The sequence below is a fragment of the Coregonus lavaretus genome (assembly GCF_964263955.1).
Source record: "Coregonus lavaretus genome assembly, chromosome: 14".
NCBI classification, from domain to species: Eukaryota; Metazoa; Chordata; class Actinopteri; order Salmoniformes; family Salmonidae; genus Coregonus; species Coregonus lavaretus.
The window spans coordinates 27,715,646-27,735,015 of NC_140001.1; the positions used below are offsets into that span (position 1 = coordinate 27,715,646).

At 42.4% G+C, this 19,370-nt stretch overlaps 1 protein-coding gene across 5 annotated transcripts in view; it reads right to left on the bottom strand.

Moving 5' to 3' along the window:
• Positions 1-349: 349 nt before the first annotated feature.
• LOC311141288 (CAP-Gly domain-containing linker protein 1-like) overlaps positions 350-19,370 on the bottom strand; it is a 51,661-nt gene continuing 32,640 nt past the window's right edge. For 2 of the 5 annotated variants that reach the window (XM_084176572.1, XM_084176571.1), the window contains 10 exons: positions 15,575-18,259; positions 14,624-14,761; positions 13,614-13,720; positions 12,766-12,886; positions 12,576-12,628; positions 3,238-3,355; positions 2,867-3,017; positions 2,732-2,784; positions 912-1,039; positions 350-676 (listed from right to left, as the gene is read on the bottom strand). In XM_084176572.1, the coding sequence (XP_084032698.1) occupies positions 445-676; positions 912-1,039; positions 2,732-2,784; positions 2,867-3,017; positions 3,238-3,355; positions 12,576-12,628; positions 12,766-12,886; positions 13,614-13,720; positions 14,624-14,761; positions 15,575-18,259 (3,786 nt within the window). In that variant the 3' untranslated portion in view covers positions 350-444. Of the gene's footprint in view, positions 677-911; positions 1,705-2,731; positions 2,785-2,866; positions 3,018-3,237; positions 3,356-12,552; positions 12,629-12,765; positions 12,887-13,613; positions 13,721-14,623; positions 14,762-15,574; positions 18,260-19,370 lie in introns of those variants that run through there. The other 3 variants (XM_084176575.1, XM_084176573.1, XM_084176574.1) reach the window with 3 other exon arrangements.

A 19,370-nucleotide genomic window follows, 5' to 3' on the forward strand; every position in this document is an offset into this window, starting at 1 on the left:
CATCAGATGACCTGGCCTCCACAATCCCCCGACCTCAACCCAATTGAGATGGTTTGGGATGAGTCAGACGGCAGAGTGAGGGAAAAGCAGCCAACAAGTGCTCAGCATATGTGGGAACTCCTTCAAGACTGTTTGAAAAGCATTCCAGGTGAAGCTGGTTGAGAGAATGCCAAGAGTGTGCAAAGCTTTCATGAAGGCAAAGGGTGGCTATTTGAAGAATCTAAAATATCAAATATATTTTGATTTGTTTAACACTTTTTTGGTTACTACATGATTCCATATGTGTTATTTCATAGTTTTGATGTCTTCACTATTATTCTACAATGTAGAAAATAGTAAAAATAAAGAAAAACCCTTGAATGAGTAGGTGTGTCCAAACTTTTGACTGGTACTGTATGTGCAAAAGTTGAGATTGTACCAAAGATGGTTCTCGAAGGCTTTAGATTAGAAGGTCTGGTCGTCGTTACAGGAGTCAGTCCAGTGGCCAAAGGTCTCACAGATGTCACAATAAGCTCTCTCCTCATCCTTACTGCCGTGGTAGGTGGTGTGGGGTGGGGAGTCCGGCATCTGCATCTGAGTGGGACAGTCTTCTGTATCATGGAGGTCGAAGCAGTCACAGATGTCACAGAAGAGCCTTGGTGGGACCTTCTTTTTGGAGGGACCTTCACTAAAACCGCTGAGGAGACGGTGGGAGACATACAGGGTCAGGCCGTGAGTATGTACAGAAGACTAGACAAATGGGGGGGGGGTTGATGGCAATTTGGACTATGATGAATCGTTAAAATAGAAATACTGCTTTATGCTCTGAACTAACTTAATAAAATTAGCAAAAAAGGAAAAACATGAGGTTAGTGTGGGCTTGAACTTTTCTGACTCAGGGTTAGTGTTTAATAGCATGGGAGAAGGCTGACCCGTCATAGTTATCAAGCTCTCTTGCATTATTCCCATTAAGGGAAGCCTCTGCCATCTTCTCCAGCTTGCCCTTAAGGTCTTCATTCTTCTTCTGCAGGTCCACGATAACAGAGTTCAGGAACTCAATCTGCCCCAGACAAGAAGGGATATCACGGACAGTGACAGTTCTTTATGCTCATGCGGCACAAACTTCAGTTAAACATAAATGTTGCCAACTTAGAACTTTGGCAAATGGAACACATAAACAACAGGTCATCCAACAGCATCCACATCTCATTGAGTGCTAATATCACACAAGCCATTCATAAATTCACCCCTTTCCCCAACCCACCCTGCTACAAGAACAACAGTGAACCATAACCTTCACCAACGTGTTTGTCCAGTTCCTAAGTTATGAAAACAAACCCCACATCCTGGCTTGAGCAAGAGTAAAGAGGGCAACACTGAACAGTACAACTCTGGATCGTCCACCAATGAGAAATTGTGGCATCCAGGCATGCTAATTTGCTGGAAATCATAACTCAAGTACATTTCCTTTATGAATAGGATATGGTGTAAAAAAAAATGTTATCCCCTAAAAGCTAATTGTAAATACATCCTTATGGTAAATTAGGTGAGAGAAAAGGCCTGATTCCTCCTTAGGAGACGACCAGAAATGTAAACCAACAGGAACTTTCAGGAATTTCTTTTCAGAACACAGAACAGCACAGACAGAACGAGAACCGTGGGGAAATCTACAGACAAATAGACATGCATGAGTGGAGCTGAAGAAAAACAGTAACAAACCGCTGCCTGATTTTCGGATAGCATTGCCAACATCAGTGACAGAGGAGGTGGTGGTAAATGAGGAAGAGGAGAGGGAGGAGACAAAACAGATGAAAATTAGGACCCACCTAATGCCAGACAACAGACTCAAGTCATCACTGACAGAGAAAATAGTAGGCAAGCAGTACAGCTAGACTACATCACTGAAAAAGCCTGGAACAGTAAGTAAAGTGATGCTGATCTATGTATAAAAGCCTGTTAGATTAGATTTTTTTTAAATTGATCTGCCAGTATTTTCATTTAGAGACTCCAGTAAACTTTCTGCTGTTTCCTTTCATGTGTCCTATCAATTATCATTGGATTATTCACCATGGCAACCAATTGTTAGTATAAAAACGTAACTTATTTCTCAGTCCGGTTGGCTTTTGTGGAGATCAGACTGTTTTCATTTGCAGGGATATTTGTGCATTTTTTACCAAATACCACATGTATACTCTGTTTCATCATTAAACTCCTAGACTGGGTTTCTGTGTCTGTCATCACTCTTTGACCAGAGTGCAGTCCGGTATCCGTTTACTCCCAGTGGCCAATCCACACATTAGAGTACCAGACTTTAGTGCACATGATCGTTTTTGTGTTAAGCGATTTAGAGGTTTGTGAGGCCCCAAAATAAGGTTTGATTTCACATAACAAATCAATTGTCAGAGGTTCTACAGTTAATTTAAATGAAGTCTACACTGCCAACCATGGACTTGGCAGACATGGACATCCGTTTCAGCAGAGTTTTAGCAGAGACCTCGTTGCCATTTCATGATAAAAATTGAATTAATTTAGAGGTAATTTCCATAACACTGCCAATATGAAAGTTGACATGATCATAGTATGCAAAACATCCACTGCTTGTCATATGGCAATAGTATGGAAACATATATTAAGTGAATGCACGAATCGTCCAAAAACATACATATCGGTAAAAAAAACACTGAATGGCATACCCAAGTTGTGTTTTATGCACCCATTTTTGCTAAATTGGGCCATAATAAGTCATGCATACCTGGCTCTCTGAAGACTCCTTGTCCTCCCTTAGTTGGTTCAGAGCTTCATCACCTGAAGGGAAAACATGCATATTAAGCATTCAGTGACAGTGGAGCTCAATCTGTAGAGTTAAGCTTTGACTGCCCAGTCATACCAGAGGCGCTGGTAACAGTGTCCTGTCCTCCTGCAAGGCTCTTCTCCAGGCTCTGAACGCGCTCCTGCAGCCGCGACTTGTCCTTCTCCAGAGACTGGACAGTAGACTTCAGTGTCTTCGCTGTGGCGCTCTCCCCACGCAGCACTGAAAACTGCTCAGAGGGAAAAAGACAAACATTATGTCATATACATTATACAATGAATATAGTATACAAATGCTGAAAAAACATTATCCTGAAAAGAGAACTCATTAAAACTCCAGATCTAATAAGACTACTCCAATGCTTTTTGGCTTAGAAATAGTGCCAGGAAGTCTCCCATGAGGCTAGGGAATTAAAATGTCTAGAAATAGGGAAGAGCGCCAATTCTTACCTCCCTCTTTAGGGTCTCCAGCTCCTGATCCTTCTCGGAGATCAAGACACTGCTTTTATGGATGGACTTCTGGAGGGAGGCTTTCTCTTCATCTAACTGTTTCTTCAAGGTGGTCTCTCTGTCAAGGACAACACACAATTATGATTAACAGAGTTTAACCACTTCAACAAGGACTAGTGGAGCATTGACCATGCATAATCTGTGTTAAATCTAATGTATATTGAAGTACCACCAGCAGCCAACATAATGTGACTTTTACCTGCAATGAACTGTTGCCGGTTGCTTAAGTTTGGTAAAGATCGATCTTTATACAGTATATACAGTGTGGTCTGAAATTGTTGACACCCTTGATAAACCTCTCACCATTACCAATAACAGGGGAGATTAGCATGTCTTGGGGGTATGATCTTTGACCCTCTGAAACTCCCACTCATCATTATTCACGATTCATTCAGGATTATCCATAATTATGGTAACATCCACATTAAATGTAGACTTGTTTAGAAACATATTCTATTTTTATTTACAATAAAAGTGACTCCAAAATGCCACCATATATTATTTGCCATTCATTTCTATTGTGCACAAAATAATCTGAAACACAACCAAAACAAACTGCAAATGCATCCAACAAGTTTGTAGAGTCACAAGCTTGATGTACTCATTGCATGCTAGGAATATGGGACCAAATATTAAACTTTTGACTACTTTATTTATAAGAATCTTTAGGTGTCAATAATTTTGACCCCTACCTTTGAGAAATGTTTTGTATTACTTGTTAAACCGAATCACTTTCTCTGAGCAATTACATAAGTATAAAATATAATTTCCCCATTTTTAGAGGGTGAATTGGCAAGACAAAAGATTTAAGTCCCTTTGAACGGGGTATGGTAGTAGGTGCCAGCCACACTGGTTTGAGTGTATCAAGAACTGCAACGCTGCTGGGTTTTTCACACAACAGTTTCCAGTGTGTATCAAGAATGGTCCACCCCCCAAAGGACATCCAGCCAACTTGACAACTGTGGGAAGCTTTGGAGTCAACATGGGCCAGCATCCCTGTGGAACGCTTTCGACACCTTGTAGAGCATGCCCCGACAAATTTAGGCTGTTCTGAGGGCAAAAGGGGGTGCAACTCAATATTAAGAAGGTGGTCCTAATGTTTTGTACACTCAGTGTAGATACACTATATACAGTGGGGAAAAAAAGTATTTAGTCAGCCACCAATTGTGCAAGTTCTCCCACTTAAAAAGATGAGAGAGGCCTGTCATTTTCATCATAGGTACACGTCCACTATGACAGACAAAATGAGGAAAAGAAATCCAGAAAATCACATTGTAGGATTTTTTATGAATTTATTTGCAAATTATGGTGGAAAATAAGTATTTGGTCACCTACAAACAAGCAAGATTTCTGGCTCTCACAGACCTGTAACTTCTTCTTTAAGAGTCTCCTCTGTCCTCCACTCGTTACCTGTATTAATGGCACCTGTTTGAACTTGTTATCAGTATAAAAGACACCTGTCCGCAACCTCAAACAGTCACACTCCAAACTCCACTATGGCCAAGACCAAAGAGCTGTCAAAGGACACCAGAAACAAAATTGTAGACCTGCACCAGGCTGGGAAGACTGAATCTGCAATAGGTAAGCAGCTTGGTTTGAAGAAATCAACTGTGGGAGCAATTATTAGGAAATGGAAGACATACAAGACCACTGATAATCTCCCTCGATCTGGGGCTCCACGCAAGATCTCACCCCGTGGGGTCAAAATTATCACAAGAATGGTGAGCAAAAATCCCAGAACCACACGGGGGGACCTAGTGAATGACCTGCAGAGAGCTGGGACCAAAGTAACAAAGCCTACCATCAGTAACACACTACGCCGCCAGGGACTCAAATCCTGCAGTGCAAGACGTGTCCCCCTGCTTAAGCCAGTACATGTCCAGGCCCGTCTGAAGTTTGCTAGAGTGCATTTGGATGATCCAGAAGAGGATTGGGAGAATGTCATATGGTCAGATGAAACCAAAATAGAACTTTTTGGTAAAAACTCAACTCGTCGTGTTTGGAGGACAAAGAATGCTGAGTTGCATCCAAAGAACACCATACCTACTGTGAAGCATGGGGGTGGAAACATCATGCTTTGGGGCTGTTTTTCTGCAAAGGGACCAGGACGACTGATCCGTGTAAAGGAAAGAATGAATGGGGCCATGTATCGTGAGATTTTGAGTGAAAACCTCCTTCCATCAGCAAGGGCATTGAAGATGAAACGTGGCTGGGTCTTTCAGCATGACAATGATCCCAAACACACCGCCCGGGCAACGAATGAGTGGCTTTGTAAGAAGCATTTCAAGGTCCTGGAGTGGCCTAGCCAGTCTCCAGGTTTTTCAACCCCATAGAAAATCTTTGGAGGGAGTTGAAAGTCCGTGTTGCCCAGCGACAGCCCCAAAACATCACTGCTCTAGAGGAGATCTGCATGGAGCAATGGGCCAAAATACCAGCAACAGTGTGTGAAAACCTTGTGAAGACTTACAGAAAACGTTTGACCTATGTCATTGCCAACAAAGGGTATATAACAAAGTATTGAGAAACTTTTGTTATTGACCAAATACTTATTTTCCACCATAATTTGCAAATAAATTCATAAAAAATCCTACAATGTGATTTTCTGGAAAGAAAATTCTCATTTTGTCTGTCATAGTTGACATGTACCTATGATGAAAATTACAGGCCTCTCTCATCTTTTTAAGTGGGAGAACTTGCACAATTGGTGGCTGACTAAATACTTTTTTTCCCCACTGTATACACAAAAGTATGTGTACACCCCTTCAAATTAGTGTATTCTGCTATTTCAGCCACAGCCGTTGCTGACAGGTTAATAAAATCAAGCACAATCTCCAAAGACAAACATTGGCAGTAGAATGGCCTTACTGAAGAGCTCAGTGACTTTCAACATGGCACCGTCATAGGATGCCACCTTTCCAACAAGTCAGTTCATCAAATTTCTGTCTTGCAAGAGTTGCCCCGGTCAACTGTAAGTACTGTTATTGTGAAGTGGAAACATCTAGGAGCAACAACAGCTCGGCCGCGAAGTGGTATGCCACACAAGCTCACAGAACGGGACAACCGAGTGCTGAAGCGCGTAAAAATCTTCTGTCCTTGGTTGCAACACTCACTACTGAGTTGCAAACTGCCTCTGGAAGCAACGTCAGCACAAGAACTGTTAATCGGGAGCTTCATGAAATGGGTTTCCATGGCCGAGCAGCAGCACACAAGGCTAAGTTCACCATGTGCAATGCCAAACGCCGGCTGGAGTGGTGTAAAGCTCGCCGCCATTGGACTCTAGAGCAGTGGAAACGCGTTCTCTGGAGTGATGAATCACGCTTCACCATCTGGCAGTCCGACAGACGAATCTGGGTTTGGCGGATGCCAGGAGAACGCTACCTGCCCCAATGCATAGTGCCAACTGTCAAGTTTGGTGGAGGAGGAATAACGGTCTAGGGCTGTTTTTCATGGTTCGGGCTAGGCTCCTTAGTTCTAGTGAAGGGAAATCTTAACGCTGCAGCATACAATGACATTCTAGATGATTCTGTGCTTCCAACTTTGTAGCAACAGTTTGGGGACGGCCCTTTCCTTTTTCAGCATGACAATGCCCCTGTGCACAAAGTGAGGTCCATACAGAAATGTTTTGTCGAGATCGGTGTGGAAGAACTTAACTGGCCTGCACAGAGCCCTGACCTCAACCCCATCGAACACCTTTGGGATGAATTGGAACGCCGACTGCGAGTTAGGCCTAATCGCCCAACATCAGTGCCCGACCTCACTAATGATCTTGTGGCTGAATGGAAGCAAGTCCCCGCAGCAATGTTCCAACATCTAGTGGAAAGCCTTCCCAGAAGAGTGGAGGCTGTTATAGCAGCAAAGGGGGGACCAACTCCATATTAATGCCCATGATTTTGGAATGAGATGTTCGACGAGCAGGTATCCACATACTTTTGGTCATGTATGTATTTATGCATGTATGCATGCGTATATACAGTATATATATACACAGCTGTGAAAAAAATTAAGAGACCACTGCAAATTTTTCTTAAATCAGCATCTCTACATGTATGACAGCCATTCCATTCCAGTATCTGTTGAATTCCAACACAGGCACACCTCATTCTACTGAATTAGGTACTGATTAGGTGATCACATGAACCATATCTTATTTAACGAGGAAAAGTATAAAAACCACTGCTGTGGTCATCACTATCCTCTTGCAATAGGATCAGCTGGATGGTAAAAACATTGCCAATAGTACCTCAAAGGTAATATTAATCAAAAAATAACTATTGACCATGCCAAAAGAGTTGAAAAGGAAAGTTTTGAGTGAGGAAAAGAAGAGTTCAATTCTGGCTTTACTGGCAGAGGGATACAGTGAGTGTCAGGTTGCTTCCATCCTTAAAATTTCAAAGACGGCAGTCCATAAGAACAAGGTCAAGCACCAGACATTGGGGACAACAAAGCTACAGACCGGCAGAGGGCGAAAACGACTCTACTGACCGGGATGACCGCCAACTCATTAGAATGTCACTCAACAACCGTAGGAAGACATCAAGTGACCTACAAAATAATGGCAAACGGCAGCTGGGGTGAAGTGCACGGCGAGGACGGTTCGAAACAGGCTCCTAGGGGCAGGGCTGAAGTCGTGCAAAGCTAGAAAAAAGCCCTTCATCAATGAGAAGCAAAGAAGAGCCAGGCTGAGGTTTGCAAAAGACCATAAGGATTGGACTGTAGAGGACTGGAGTAAGGACATCTTCCCTGATGAGTCCAATTTTCAGCTTTGCCCAACACCTGGTCGTCTAATGGTTAGACGGAGACCTGGAGAGGCCTACAAGCCACAGTGTCTCGCACCCACTGTGAAATTTGGTGGAAGATCGGTGATGATCTGGGGGTGCTTCAGCCAGGCTGGAATCGGGCAGATTTGTCTTTGTGAAGGACGCGTGAATCAAGCCACGTACAAGGTTGTCCTGGAAGAAAACTTGCTTCCTTTTGCTCTGACATTGTTCCCCAACTCTGAGGATTGGTTTTCCAGCAGGACAATGTGCCATGCCACACAGCCAGGTCAATCAATGTGTGGATGGAGGACCACCAGATCAAGACCCTGTCATGGCCAGCCCAATCTACAGACCTGAACCCCATTGAAAACTTCTAGAATATGATCAAGAGGAAGATGGATGGTCACAAGCCATCAAACAAAGCCGAGCTGCTTGAATTTTTGCGCCAGGAGTGGCATAAAGTCACCAACATCAATGTGAAAGACTGGTGGAGAGCATGCCAAGACGCATGAAAGCTGTGATTGAAAATCTGTGTTATTCCACCAAATATTGATTTCTGAACTCTTCCTAAGTTAAAACATTAGTATTGTGTTGTTTAAAAATGAACATGAACATTTTCTTTGCATTGTTATTTTGACCAGTTGTCATTTTCTGCAAATAAATGCTCTAAATGACTATATTTCTATTTGGAATTTGGGAGAAATGTTGTCAGTAGTTTATAGAATAAAACAAAAATGTTATTTTTACCCAAACACATTCCTATAAATAGTAAAACCAGAGAAACTGATAATTTTGCAGTGGTCTCTTAATTTTTTCCACAGCTGTATATACATGCACACACACACACACACACTGTGTGTATATACAGTGGGGAAAAAAGTATTTAGTCAGCCACCAATTGTGCAAGTTCTCCCACTTAAAAAGATGAGAGGGGCCTGTAATTTTCATCATAGGTACACGTCAACTATGACAGACAAATTGAGAATTTTTTTTCCAGAAAATCACATTGTAGGATTTTTTATGAATTTATTTGCAAATTATGGTGGAAAATAAGTATTTGGTCACCTACAAACAAGCAAGATTTCTGGCTCTCACCGACCTGTAACTTCTTCTTTAAGAGGCTCCTCTGTCCTCCACTCGTTACCTGTATTAATGGCACCTGTTTGAACTTGTTGTCAGTATAAAAGACACCTGTCCACAACCTCAAACAGTCACACTCCAAACTCCACTATGGCCAAGACCAAAGAGCAGTCAAAGGACACCAAAAACAAAATTGTAGACCTGCACCAGGCTGGGAAGACTGAATCTGCAATAGGTAAGCAGCTTGGTTTGAAGAAATCAACTGTGGGAGCAATTATTAGGAAATGGAAGACATACAAGACCACTGATAATCTCCCTCGATCTGGGGCCCCACGCAAGATCTCACCCCGTGGGGTCAAAATGATCACAAGAACGGTGAGCAAAAATCCCAGAACCACACGGGGGGACCTAGTGAATGACCTGCAGAGAGCTGGGACCAAAGTAACAAAGCCTACCATCAGTAACACACTACGCCGCCAGGGACTCAAATCCTGCAGTGCTAGACGTGTCCCCCTGCTTAAGCCAGTACATGTCCAGGCCCGTCTGAAGTTTGCTAGAGTGCATTTGGATGATCCAGAAGAGGATTGGGAGAATGTCATATGGTCAGATGAAACTTCAAATATAACTTTTTGGTAAAAACTCAACTCGTTGTGTTAGGAGGACAAAGAATGCTGAGTTGCATCCAAAGAACACCATACCTACTGTGAAGCATGGGGGTGGAAACATCATGCTTTGGGGCTATTTTTCTGCAAAGGCACCAGGACGACTGATCCGTGTAAAGGAAAGAATGAATGGGGCCATGTATCGTGAGATTTTGAGTGAAAACCTCCTTCCATCAGCAAGGGCTTTGAAGATGAAACATGGCTGGGTCTTTCAGCATGACAATGATCCCAAACACACCGCCCGGGCAACGAAGGAGTGGCTTCGTAAGAAGCATTTCAAGGTCCTGGAGTGGCCTAGCCAGTCTCCAGATCTCAACCCCATAGAAAATCTTTGGAGGGAGTTGAAAGTCTGTGTTGCCCAGCAACAGCCCCAAAACATCACTGCTCTAGAGGAGATCTGCATGGAGGAATGGGCCAAAATACCAGCAACAGTGTGTGAAAACCTTGTGAAGACTTACAGAAAACGTTTGACCTGTGTCATTGCCAACAAAGGGTATATAACAAAGTATTGAGAAACTTTTGTTATTGACCAAATACTTATTTTCCACCATAATTTGCAAATAAATTCATAAAAAATCCTACAATGTGATTTTCTGGATTTTTTTTTCTCATTTTGTCTGTCATAGTTGACGTGTACCTATGATGATAATTACAGGCCTCTCTCATCTTTTTAAGTGGGAGAACTTGCACAATTGGTGGCTGACTAAATACTTTTTTCCCCCACTGTATATACACTTAGAAATGTCCTTGTTTTCGAAATATTTTTTTGGGGTCAATTAAAATAACATCAAATTGATCAGAAATACAGTGTGACATTGTTAATGTTGTAAATGGCTATTGTAGCTGGAAACGGCTGATTTTTTTTATGGAACACCAGTCTCAACGTCAACAGTGAAGAGGCGACTCCGAGATGCTGACCTTCTAGGCAGAGTTGCAAAGAAAAAGCCATATCTCAGACTGGCCAATAAAAATAAAAGATTAAGATGGGCAGTCTGAGATATGGCTTTTTCTTTGCAACTCTGCAACTCTGCCTAGAAGGTCGAGAGAAGGTCGAGAGTGTGCAAAGCTGTCATCAAGGCAAAGGGTGGCTATTTGAAGAATCTCAAATATAAAATATATTTTGATTTGTTTAACACTTTTTTGGTTACTACATGATTCCATGTGTTATTTCATAGTTTTGATGTCTTCACTATTATTCTACAATGTAGAACATTTTAAAAATAAAGAAAAACCCTGGAATGAGTAGGTGTGTCCAAACTTTTGACTGGTACTGTACACACACAGGTAACTGTCAAATTAATGTAAACACTTGAGTAAATGAGGGATACAATGTATATTGAAAGCAGATGCTTCCACACAGGTGTGGTTCCTGAGTTAATTAAGCAATTAACCTAACATCATGCTTAGGGTCATGTATAAAAATGCTTGGCAGGCCGTTATTTTGGCTACCATGGCTATTACCCCATAGGATGACAATGCCCCCATCCACAGGACACGAGTGGTCACTGAATGGTTTGATGAGCATGAAAACTATATGCCATGGTCGTTTCAGTCACCAGGGCCCAGTTTTTCATTAAATGCATAGAAATAGAATGAATAGAAAATAAGTCCCCATTCAAGTCAATGATTTGTCCGTTCTATTCATTTTATTTCTATGCATTTAATCCTATCCGATAGGCGAAATCCAGATAGATAAAACTGGGCCCAGATATCAACCCAACACTTATGGGAGATTGTGGAGCGGCGCCTGAGACAGCGTTTTCCACCACCATCAACAAAACACCAAATTATATAATTTCTCGTGGAAGAATGGTGTTGCATTCCTTCGATAGAGTTCCAGGCACTTGGAGAATCTATGCGAAGGTGCATTGAAGCTGTTCTGGCTCGTGGTGGCCCAATGCCCTATTAAAGACACTTTATGTTGGTGTTTCCTTTATTTTGGCAGTTACCTGTATATACATAGAAGTGTGCTTGTGAATCTAATTCAGAAGCATGGAATGAAAAGATGAAGTCTGCTGAAAGGGCAACAAAGGCATAACATCAAGACAGAGAACACAAAAGAAAGAAAAGCGACGGTGAGCTCCGTTTGCTCCGTTCCGGCCATTATTATGCCTCCTGTGGATAAAACAGGCATGGTATTGGACAGACGTGATGGATCTGTTTGAAAACAAACAGAGATCCAATGTCAATGGTGTAATCAAGCATGTGTTATCCAATGGTGTAATCAAGCATGTGTTATCCAATGGTGTAATCAAGCATGTGTTATCCAATGGTGTAATCAAGCATGTGTTATACATTGGGAAAAAACTGGTGGGGTGAGAACATTTAGTTGAAGGCAGTCAACATTACCATTTATAATCTACAGCATGTGAACTTCGAGTCTACAGCATAAAGTAGCTTGAAAAAATGAGAAATAAATATGAGATGAAAAGCAAGTGAATTAGAGGGATTACTCATTGAAGAGCATTGAGTTCCTCTTACCTTCCTAAGGTAACAGTATGACACGTTATGTAACAATTAAAAAGGCATGGAAGTACCTGAAGGTGTTATTGGGCAAGCTTTGAAAGGCAAAAGAAGAGGATGTTAGCAAACAGAGCATGTAGGACAGAGCACAAGCGTGACATGCCATGTTGATGAAGGGCAAATTGATGCAAGCATCCATGCTTTATTGCAGAACTGTTGGGAGTCTCCAATGCCACGATAATTTTTGGATGGAAATGAAACAGCACTATAGAGACACTGCTAGCTATACACACCATGTTTCTACACAGTTTCTCACCTCTGCTTCATATCTTGCAACTGTTTATTGAGCTTGGACTGCTGAGTTTCCAGCTTTAAAAAAAAGAAACATTATGGGATTAAATTGCTTGGTTGGACAGGTGTAGTGATTCAATGTAGGCTGTGTTACATTCTTAAAATGGTTGAGACAGTTTGAGGGAGGAGGGAACAAAGCAGTCCAGTGGTGGTACCTTCTGCTGGCCACCGGTCTCCTTCTTGTTCCTGCCAAGCTCCTTAGTCAGCTTGTTGTTCTCCTCCTGTAAGGCCACCAGGGACTGGGACTTCACAGAGGCAACTTGCTTCAGCTCCTCACTAAACACACACAGACAATATTATAAACACATAACTTTCTACAACTCTTAGCTGCTAGGATTTGCATGTCAGATATCATTCACCTCACTGTCTACCTAGCACCTGGCAGGACACAGGCACTAATGCTTGCTCAACAATTTAAACAGCAAAACAATTTTAACTTTAGTGTCGCATCATTATTCATGGCCAATGGTTTAAGTAGATAATTAATTTAAGGCATGAACATTGACACCTAAAATGTTACCATTAAATATAATACTTTACTGCGTAAGTCAGCAGCCACACTACAAGGTGTTTTAATAAAGTTGTTAACCAAATTAATCACACCATAAGATATGTACATAGTAGTGAACAGTGATGAACTGACACATTTTCATGAGCATTGCACTGTGCCATAGTTCAGTAAACATTTTTTTACTGATATTTAGACCTTGAGGTTGGGTATGAAGACAATGTCTGACTCTTAAAAGTCTGAATATTGAAAGTTTGAAGACTTGAGAGCAATGAGCTATAACTAACACCCAGTGTGTGTGTGTGTGTAATATATTTTCACCCAAAATAAAAAATTTGAGAGCAAGGAGGATTACAAGCATGGAGTAAAGAAAGCAAGTTTGCATTTCTTCCCCCCCCCGAGTGGAAGGTAGGGCTGAGAAGAGAATAATCTGGCCTGTTGTGATGGGCTTCACACATACGCAGGCACACATACATAGACACACACTATACTCACATCTCCTGGCACAGGCTGCAGATTTTCTGCTTCTCTGAGCAGAGTTGCTCCTTAAACAGGTTGAGCTCCTCTTGGTATTTGGAATTCTGTTGCTTCAATGCATCCAGCTGAGCAGTAACACACACAAAACATAAATAACTTCTAATGTATATAATACAATGAAGCTTGTTATTGTCGGTCAATCAAAGCAGCACTACAGTCAAAGGCTCACATGTAGCAAGTGAAGTGGGAGATTTCTAATTAATGCAAAATGGAATTATAATGGAATATATTACAGTATTAAGTTGGTTAAATGAAAAGGAGTAGGCTACAACGATCAACCAACAGGTAGGCTGTTGTTTAATATGAATGGAGTTGTTGTAGACAAGGATGGGGGGAGCAGCAAAATAGCCTCAATTAGCCTTGCTAGATAGCTAGCTAACTTAGCTGACTAGCGTAGCTAGCTTCTTTACATCGATTTTATGCTGTCAAGACGGACACTACCAGATGAGATGATAGATAACCTATCGCAGCAACAAGTTTGTCTAACTTGCGCGAGTCGGTTTGGCTACTTTCTTTCCCTCCGTGTCAGACCCACACAGGAATGTGATCTTGGTAAGTGTGAGCATGTCAGCATCTGTGGCTGAATTTCTGTTTACGTGTAACACTGTATTATGTTGTGAAGACTAATTTATGAAAGTGGTTTGCAACCATGACACTCCACACACCCAACTTCTGGTAAGATAACACACAACACCCAGAGATTTCTGTGAAAATCTTTTTCCTGAACTTTCAAATTGGTTCAGTTGTTCAAAGAGGATCATTCAGTTCATTTTGTTTATTTGATTCAATGTTTACCCTAAGGAGCCCCTTCCAGAGTCCTTAGTGAGGACCCTTTATGACAGTGACAAAGACATCATTCCACACCCACAAAATTTCAACATTCTCCATACCTTACTGAAAATACACGCTGCTCAACCAATATATTACACCCCATCTGAGGCATTGCATTCTCCATATCCCTGACTCACCAGACTGGTCATCTCCTGCTTGTCACTCCTGAACTCCTCCAGCTGAGACTGGGCCTCACTCTTCTCCTGCTGCAGACGGCCCTTCTCTTGTGTCAGCCGCTCCACGGCCTCAGCAGTCTTCCCTGAGGACTCTGCTGCCTAAGTAGTGAGGGAGAGGGGGGCATGTCAACCAGATTATGATGAAATACCTGCAATTTACTTGGATTGGGGTTGGTTGAGGTGAACAGCAAACCCCTTTGTCCTGATTTGATGGAGACTTATTTTACACAGCCCAAATCAACTCAGAGGGATCACTATTTACATTTTCTCATATCGTGCAGAATTAAATTTGCATGCATTGCATGTCAGTCATCCAAATCATTCCAAACTTGATTTTGAAGCTCTAGTGGGTTACGATGATTGTGTTTCCACAATTACTATGCAATTGATTTAATCCTCAGGAATCATTGCAATGCCCACATCTACTACTACAGTAATGTAACAGGCAACTAGCTTTGACTACAATGTTGGTGAAGGACCTAAAGGCTCAAATGAAAAATGTTGAGAAGAGAGAAAAATGAACTAATTATATCCTGTGGCCTGAGAACGGATACTTGCAGTAATGTACTTTGGCCCTAACATATTGTTTGAAATCTCAATTAGAGAAAAGAGACCATGGTTGTGGGCATGACTCTTAAAACCAAATTCTAAGGGAGATGAGATGTAACCATCTGCCCCAACCAAGGAACAGACCCTAACTTCTCAAACCACGTTCTAAACCTACAGGAATATATTTCATATATAAACTTTTCGCAGGGGACTATAATAAAGATAGAGCAGTTAGTAAAGGAGATGAAACAAAAAGTGAGATAAATAGAAAAGGTGACCAAACTAGCATGCAGTGAGGGTGAAACATGACCACAGCCATCTCAATGTGAGGGTTATATACAGGGTTTGTTAGTAGTGGAGTACCTCAAGCTGCTTGGAAATAACGTTTTTCAGTTGAGCTTCAAGCTGGGTGACTTGCTGGGTGGCTTTGTCTCTCTCCTTGAGCAAGGCATCCTTCTCGACCTTCAGGTCTTTCAGGTTGGTGCCAATTTCTTCCCGGGCCTTGGCAGACGCAGATGCCTCCTCCACAGAGACTTTGTGCTGTCCCTCTATCCCTGCCTTCTCAGCACGTAGGGCCTCAGCATCTGCCTCGAGCTGTATCTGGGCAGCTCGCAGCTTCTCTACGTCCCCCAGGAGCCTTGAGCGTTCCCCATCACCACTCTTTTGGCTGCTGTGGAGGGAGGAAAGGTTTTTCTCCAGCCTGGACTGTATAGCTAAGAGGTCTACCTTCTCCTTAGCCAGGGAGGAGACCTCTTTGCCAAGCTCCTCAAGCTTGGAAAACAGGCACTCTTTGTCTTCAACCAGGCCATCCTTTTCCTGGTCTCTCTGCTTCAGCTGGGCCTTCAAGTTTTCAACCTCCCTAGCCAAGGCTTTTCTCTCCTCTGCAATATCCTTAAGTCTGGCAGACAATTCATCAATGGCCTTGTCTCTAGTCACAGATTTCTGAGTGAGGTCCTGCACTTTAGCTTGAATCTGGGCATTCTCCTCAAGCAGACCATGTCGCTCACCTAACAATCCAGTGTGAGTCATCTTAAGTTGCTCTAAATCACAACACAAACTATTTCGCTCAGAGGCCATTGTGTCTCTTTCAACACAAATGGAGGCAATCTCTGCCTTCAGGCTGGATTCAGACTGCAGGAGGGAGGTCTTATTCTGTATCAGAGTGGACAACTGACTCTGTAAGTCTTCTCTCTCTCTGGAGAGGTCATCCTTTGTAGAGGACAGTTTACTTCGTTCAGTGGCTTCAGTCTGCTGCTGCGATTCAAGAAGCATTTTTGCCTTTGAAAGTGATTCCGTCTGACCCTTGAACTCATGAACCTGCAGAAAAAGATCATCTTTGTCCTTCTGCAGGATCTGTATGCTCTTGTTAATCTCTGCCTGCTGGGAGTGCAGGAGATCCCGCTCTTTTCTTAGGGTATCCCTCTGCTGGATGAGTTCCAAATGCACCTGCTCAGAGTTGCCTTTTAGTTTATGATGCTCCTCTGCAAGTTCAGTTTTGCTTTTTTCAAGGGCCTCCCTCTCAGAGCAACGCTTCTGCAGCTGTGCCTGTAGATCAGCCTTTTCTTTTTTCAAGGAAGCTTCCTCAACCTCCACCTTTTGTATCTTATGTTTGGATTCCTCTAGCAAGGATGTAAGGTTGGAATTGGCTTGCTTCAGGTCATCATTGGCCTTGGAGGAGCTGTCCAGCTGGTCTTTCATACTGCGGATCTCACCTGCTAGCTTGTCGCGCTCTTTTGTTAGAGTAGCCTTTTCAGAGACCTCCTTTGTGTGCTTTTCTTCAAGCTCTTCCTTTTCATGTACCAAACAGTCACTCTCCATCTTATGCTGTTCCAGTGTTGATTCCATGGCCAGCTTCTCTTTCCGTACGGAGTGTAGCGCCTTCTCTGTCTCTTCATTCTGGAGACAAAGAGCTTCCTTCTCCTTGGCAAAAGATGACAACACCTCTTTGACTTTCTCCTTAGAGGTAGCCGCTTCCTGTGTAGAAAGTTTGAGCTTCTCCTTCAACTCTTCTATCTCATTAAGAAGTTCATCCTTCTCAGAACACACCTTTCGCTGGGTAGCAAGCAGGTCCTCTTTCTCTTGCATGAGGTGAAGCCTCTCAGAATCTGTAACCTCACTGCTGGTCTTGGACTCATCCAGCATCTTGGCTAGGCTCATTTTGGAAGCCTGGAGCTCGCCGTTTTCGTGGACAGACTTCTCAAGATCCTTCTTGGTGATATTCAGCTGATTCTGAAGCGCTGTATTCATGGCTTGGAGGACCTTTTTGTCAGAAATAGCAGCATTAATTTGAGCAGACATCTCCACTTTATCTTTGCCCAAGGTCTCTTTCTGGGCCTGCAACTGAGTGTTTTTCACACAGAGGTCTTCTTTTTCCAAGCTCAAAGACTGACACCTTGTCTGCAACTCTGTATTCTTTGCATCAAGGGATTTCTTAGCATTTCTTGCTGCATCTCTCTCCAACACAAGGCTATCCTTCTCAGAGATCAGCTTCTCCTTGCTTTGCTTGAGCTCCTCCTGGAGCCCATTCCTCTCCTCACAGGTCTTCTTATAGATTTCTGCTAGCTGATTCCTCTTAGTTTCCAGCTGCTGGATCTCCTGTTGGTACTTCAAGAGGACCTCATGCTTCTCTGCATTTGTCTTTTGTAGCTCCTCAATTTGGGACTGATGCTCCACTTCAGATTGACTGAGGGATTTGTTTTTGGCCTGTGCCTCCTCAACACAAACTCTGAGCTTCTCAATCTCTCTGGATAGTGAGGCCTTCTCTCCATCCAGCTGCCGATTTGTGGTCAAAAGTTCTTCCTGCTCTTTTGTGAGCTTGTCCCTCAGTGTCAGCAGTTCTTCAGTCTTAACTGAGAGCTCATGGTGACTAGCCTCCAGGGCAGAGAGCTTGGCCTGGAGTTCGAAGAGTTGCTTCTCGAGATTTTCCTTATGAGCTCTGAGATCTGAACTTTCCTTAGACATGTGTTCCAGTGCTGAGATTTGCTTCTCCAGGTCTGTGGACAATCGCTCAACATGCTGCATGGAGGAGTCGAGCTCAGCAGAAAGAAACTGAGGGAATGAAGTTGAAAGAAAAAAGGGGCATATAAAGGGAAAAGTAACAAAATAAGTCAAGAAGTAATAAAATGCAACTGGAAAGGTTAAGCTGGTGTAAGCATAAAAAACAGTTGGGAGAAAAAAAAAACGTAGCTGACAATACCATGAAAACAGAATATATTGAAAACAGGGGCACGCCAATGGAGTGCTTATGCATGCCTATGTGTGTGTTTGTATTGTAAGTGTGCTCTAATGATAGCTTCAGGTTTTCAATTGGTGTGCAGTGTATTAGGTGAGGAGGAGAGTGTGTCTGCGTAAATGTGTACTTTCCATTGAGAAGATTTGGACAAGTATATAACCCTGTTTTAAATGTCTAATAATTGGTGAGCATAGACAGAAGCCGTACACTTTACATACCGGTAACTCATCGAGACTGTCAGTATCAGTGTTTTTATCTCTAAGATGTGCCCCTGCTTTTTAAGTAGGCCCTAAAACCACACCACAACATAGCCACACTGTCAATAGACAAATGAAGATGGTGCATATAAGATGACCATCAATGGCTGTTCATTGTTACATGGTGCAATGGACTTGAATACACACAGTGAACAAAAAAACAATATTATGAGCAGATAAAATGCTAACATGAATCTTATAGCCTTAGGAATAGGCTTAGTGAGTTTTTAAAAAATCTATTTGTGTTAGTGAAATCAAAGAATGAGGTCACTGTGATAGAACAATTATGGCATAACAGTCTGTGAACCCTTCACAATACGGACTTCAGGAACTTCTTACAGTAGGATAACTACCCAGACAATAGAAGTATGGCTGGGCGATACATTGCATTAATTCGATTCTATGTTTTTGCGCGATATTCCTAATGCAAGTATCAGAGAATCAAGTTGTTTTTGTTTTTTTCGTTTTTATGAGCGTTTATGTCCGCTTGTTCTCATGTTGTCTTTTTGGTCTCGTTTGCTCCTTCTGTACTGTGCACCTTCCCATTTACACCAGAGATCTGTATATAATGACGAGATGCTAATGTCTCTGCCCTAACAATGGGAGTCGTTGTCCCAAAGGCGGGAAGTCAGGCAACAAGGTTCAAAATAAGCGCATAGAAACGCATTGG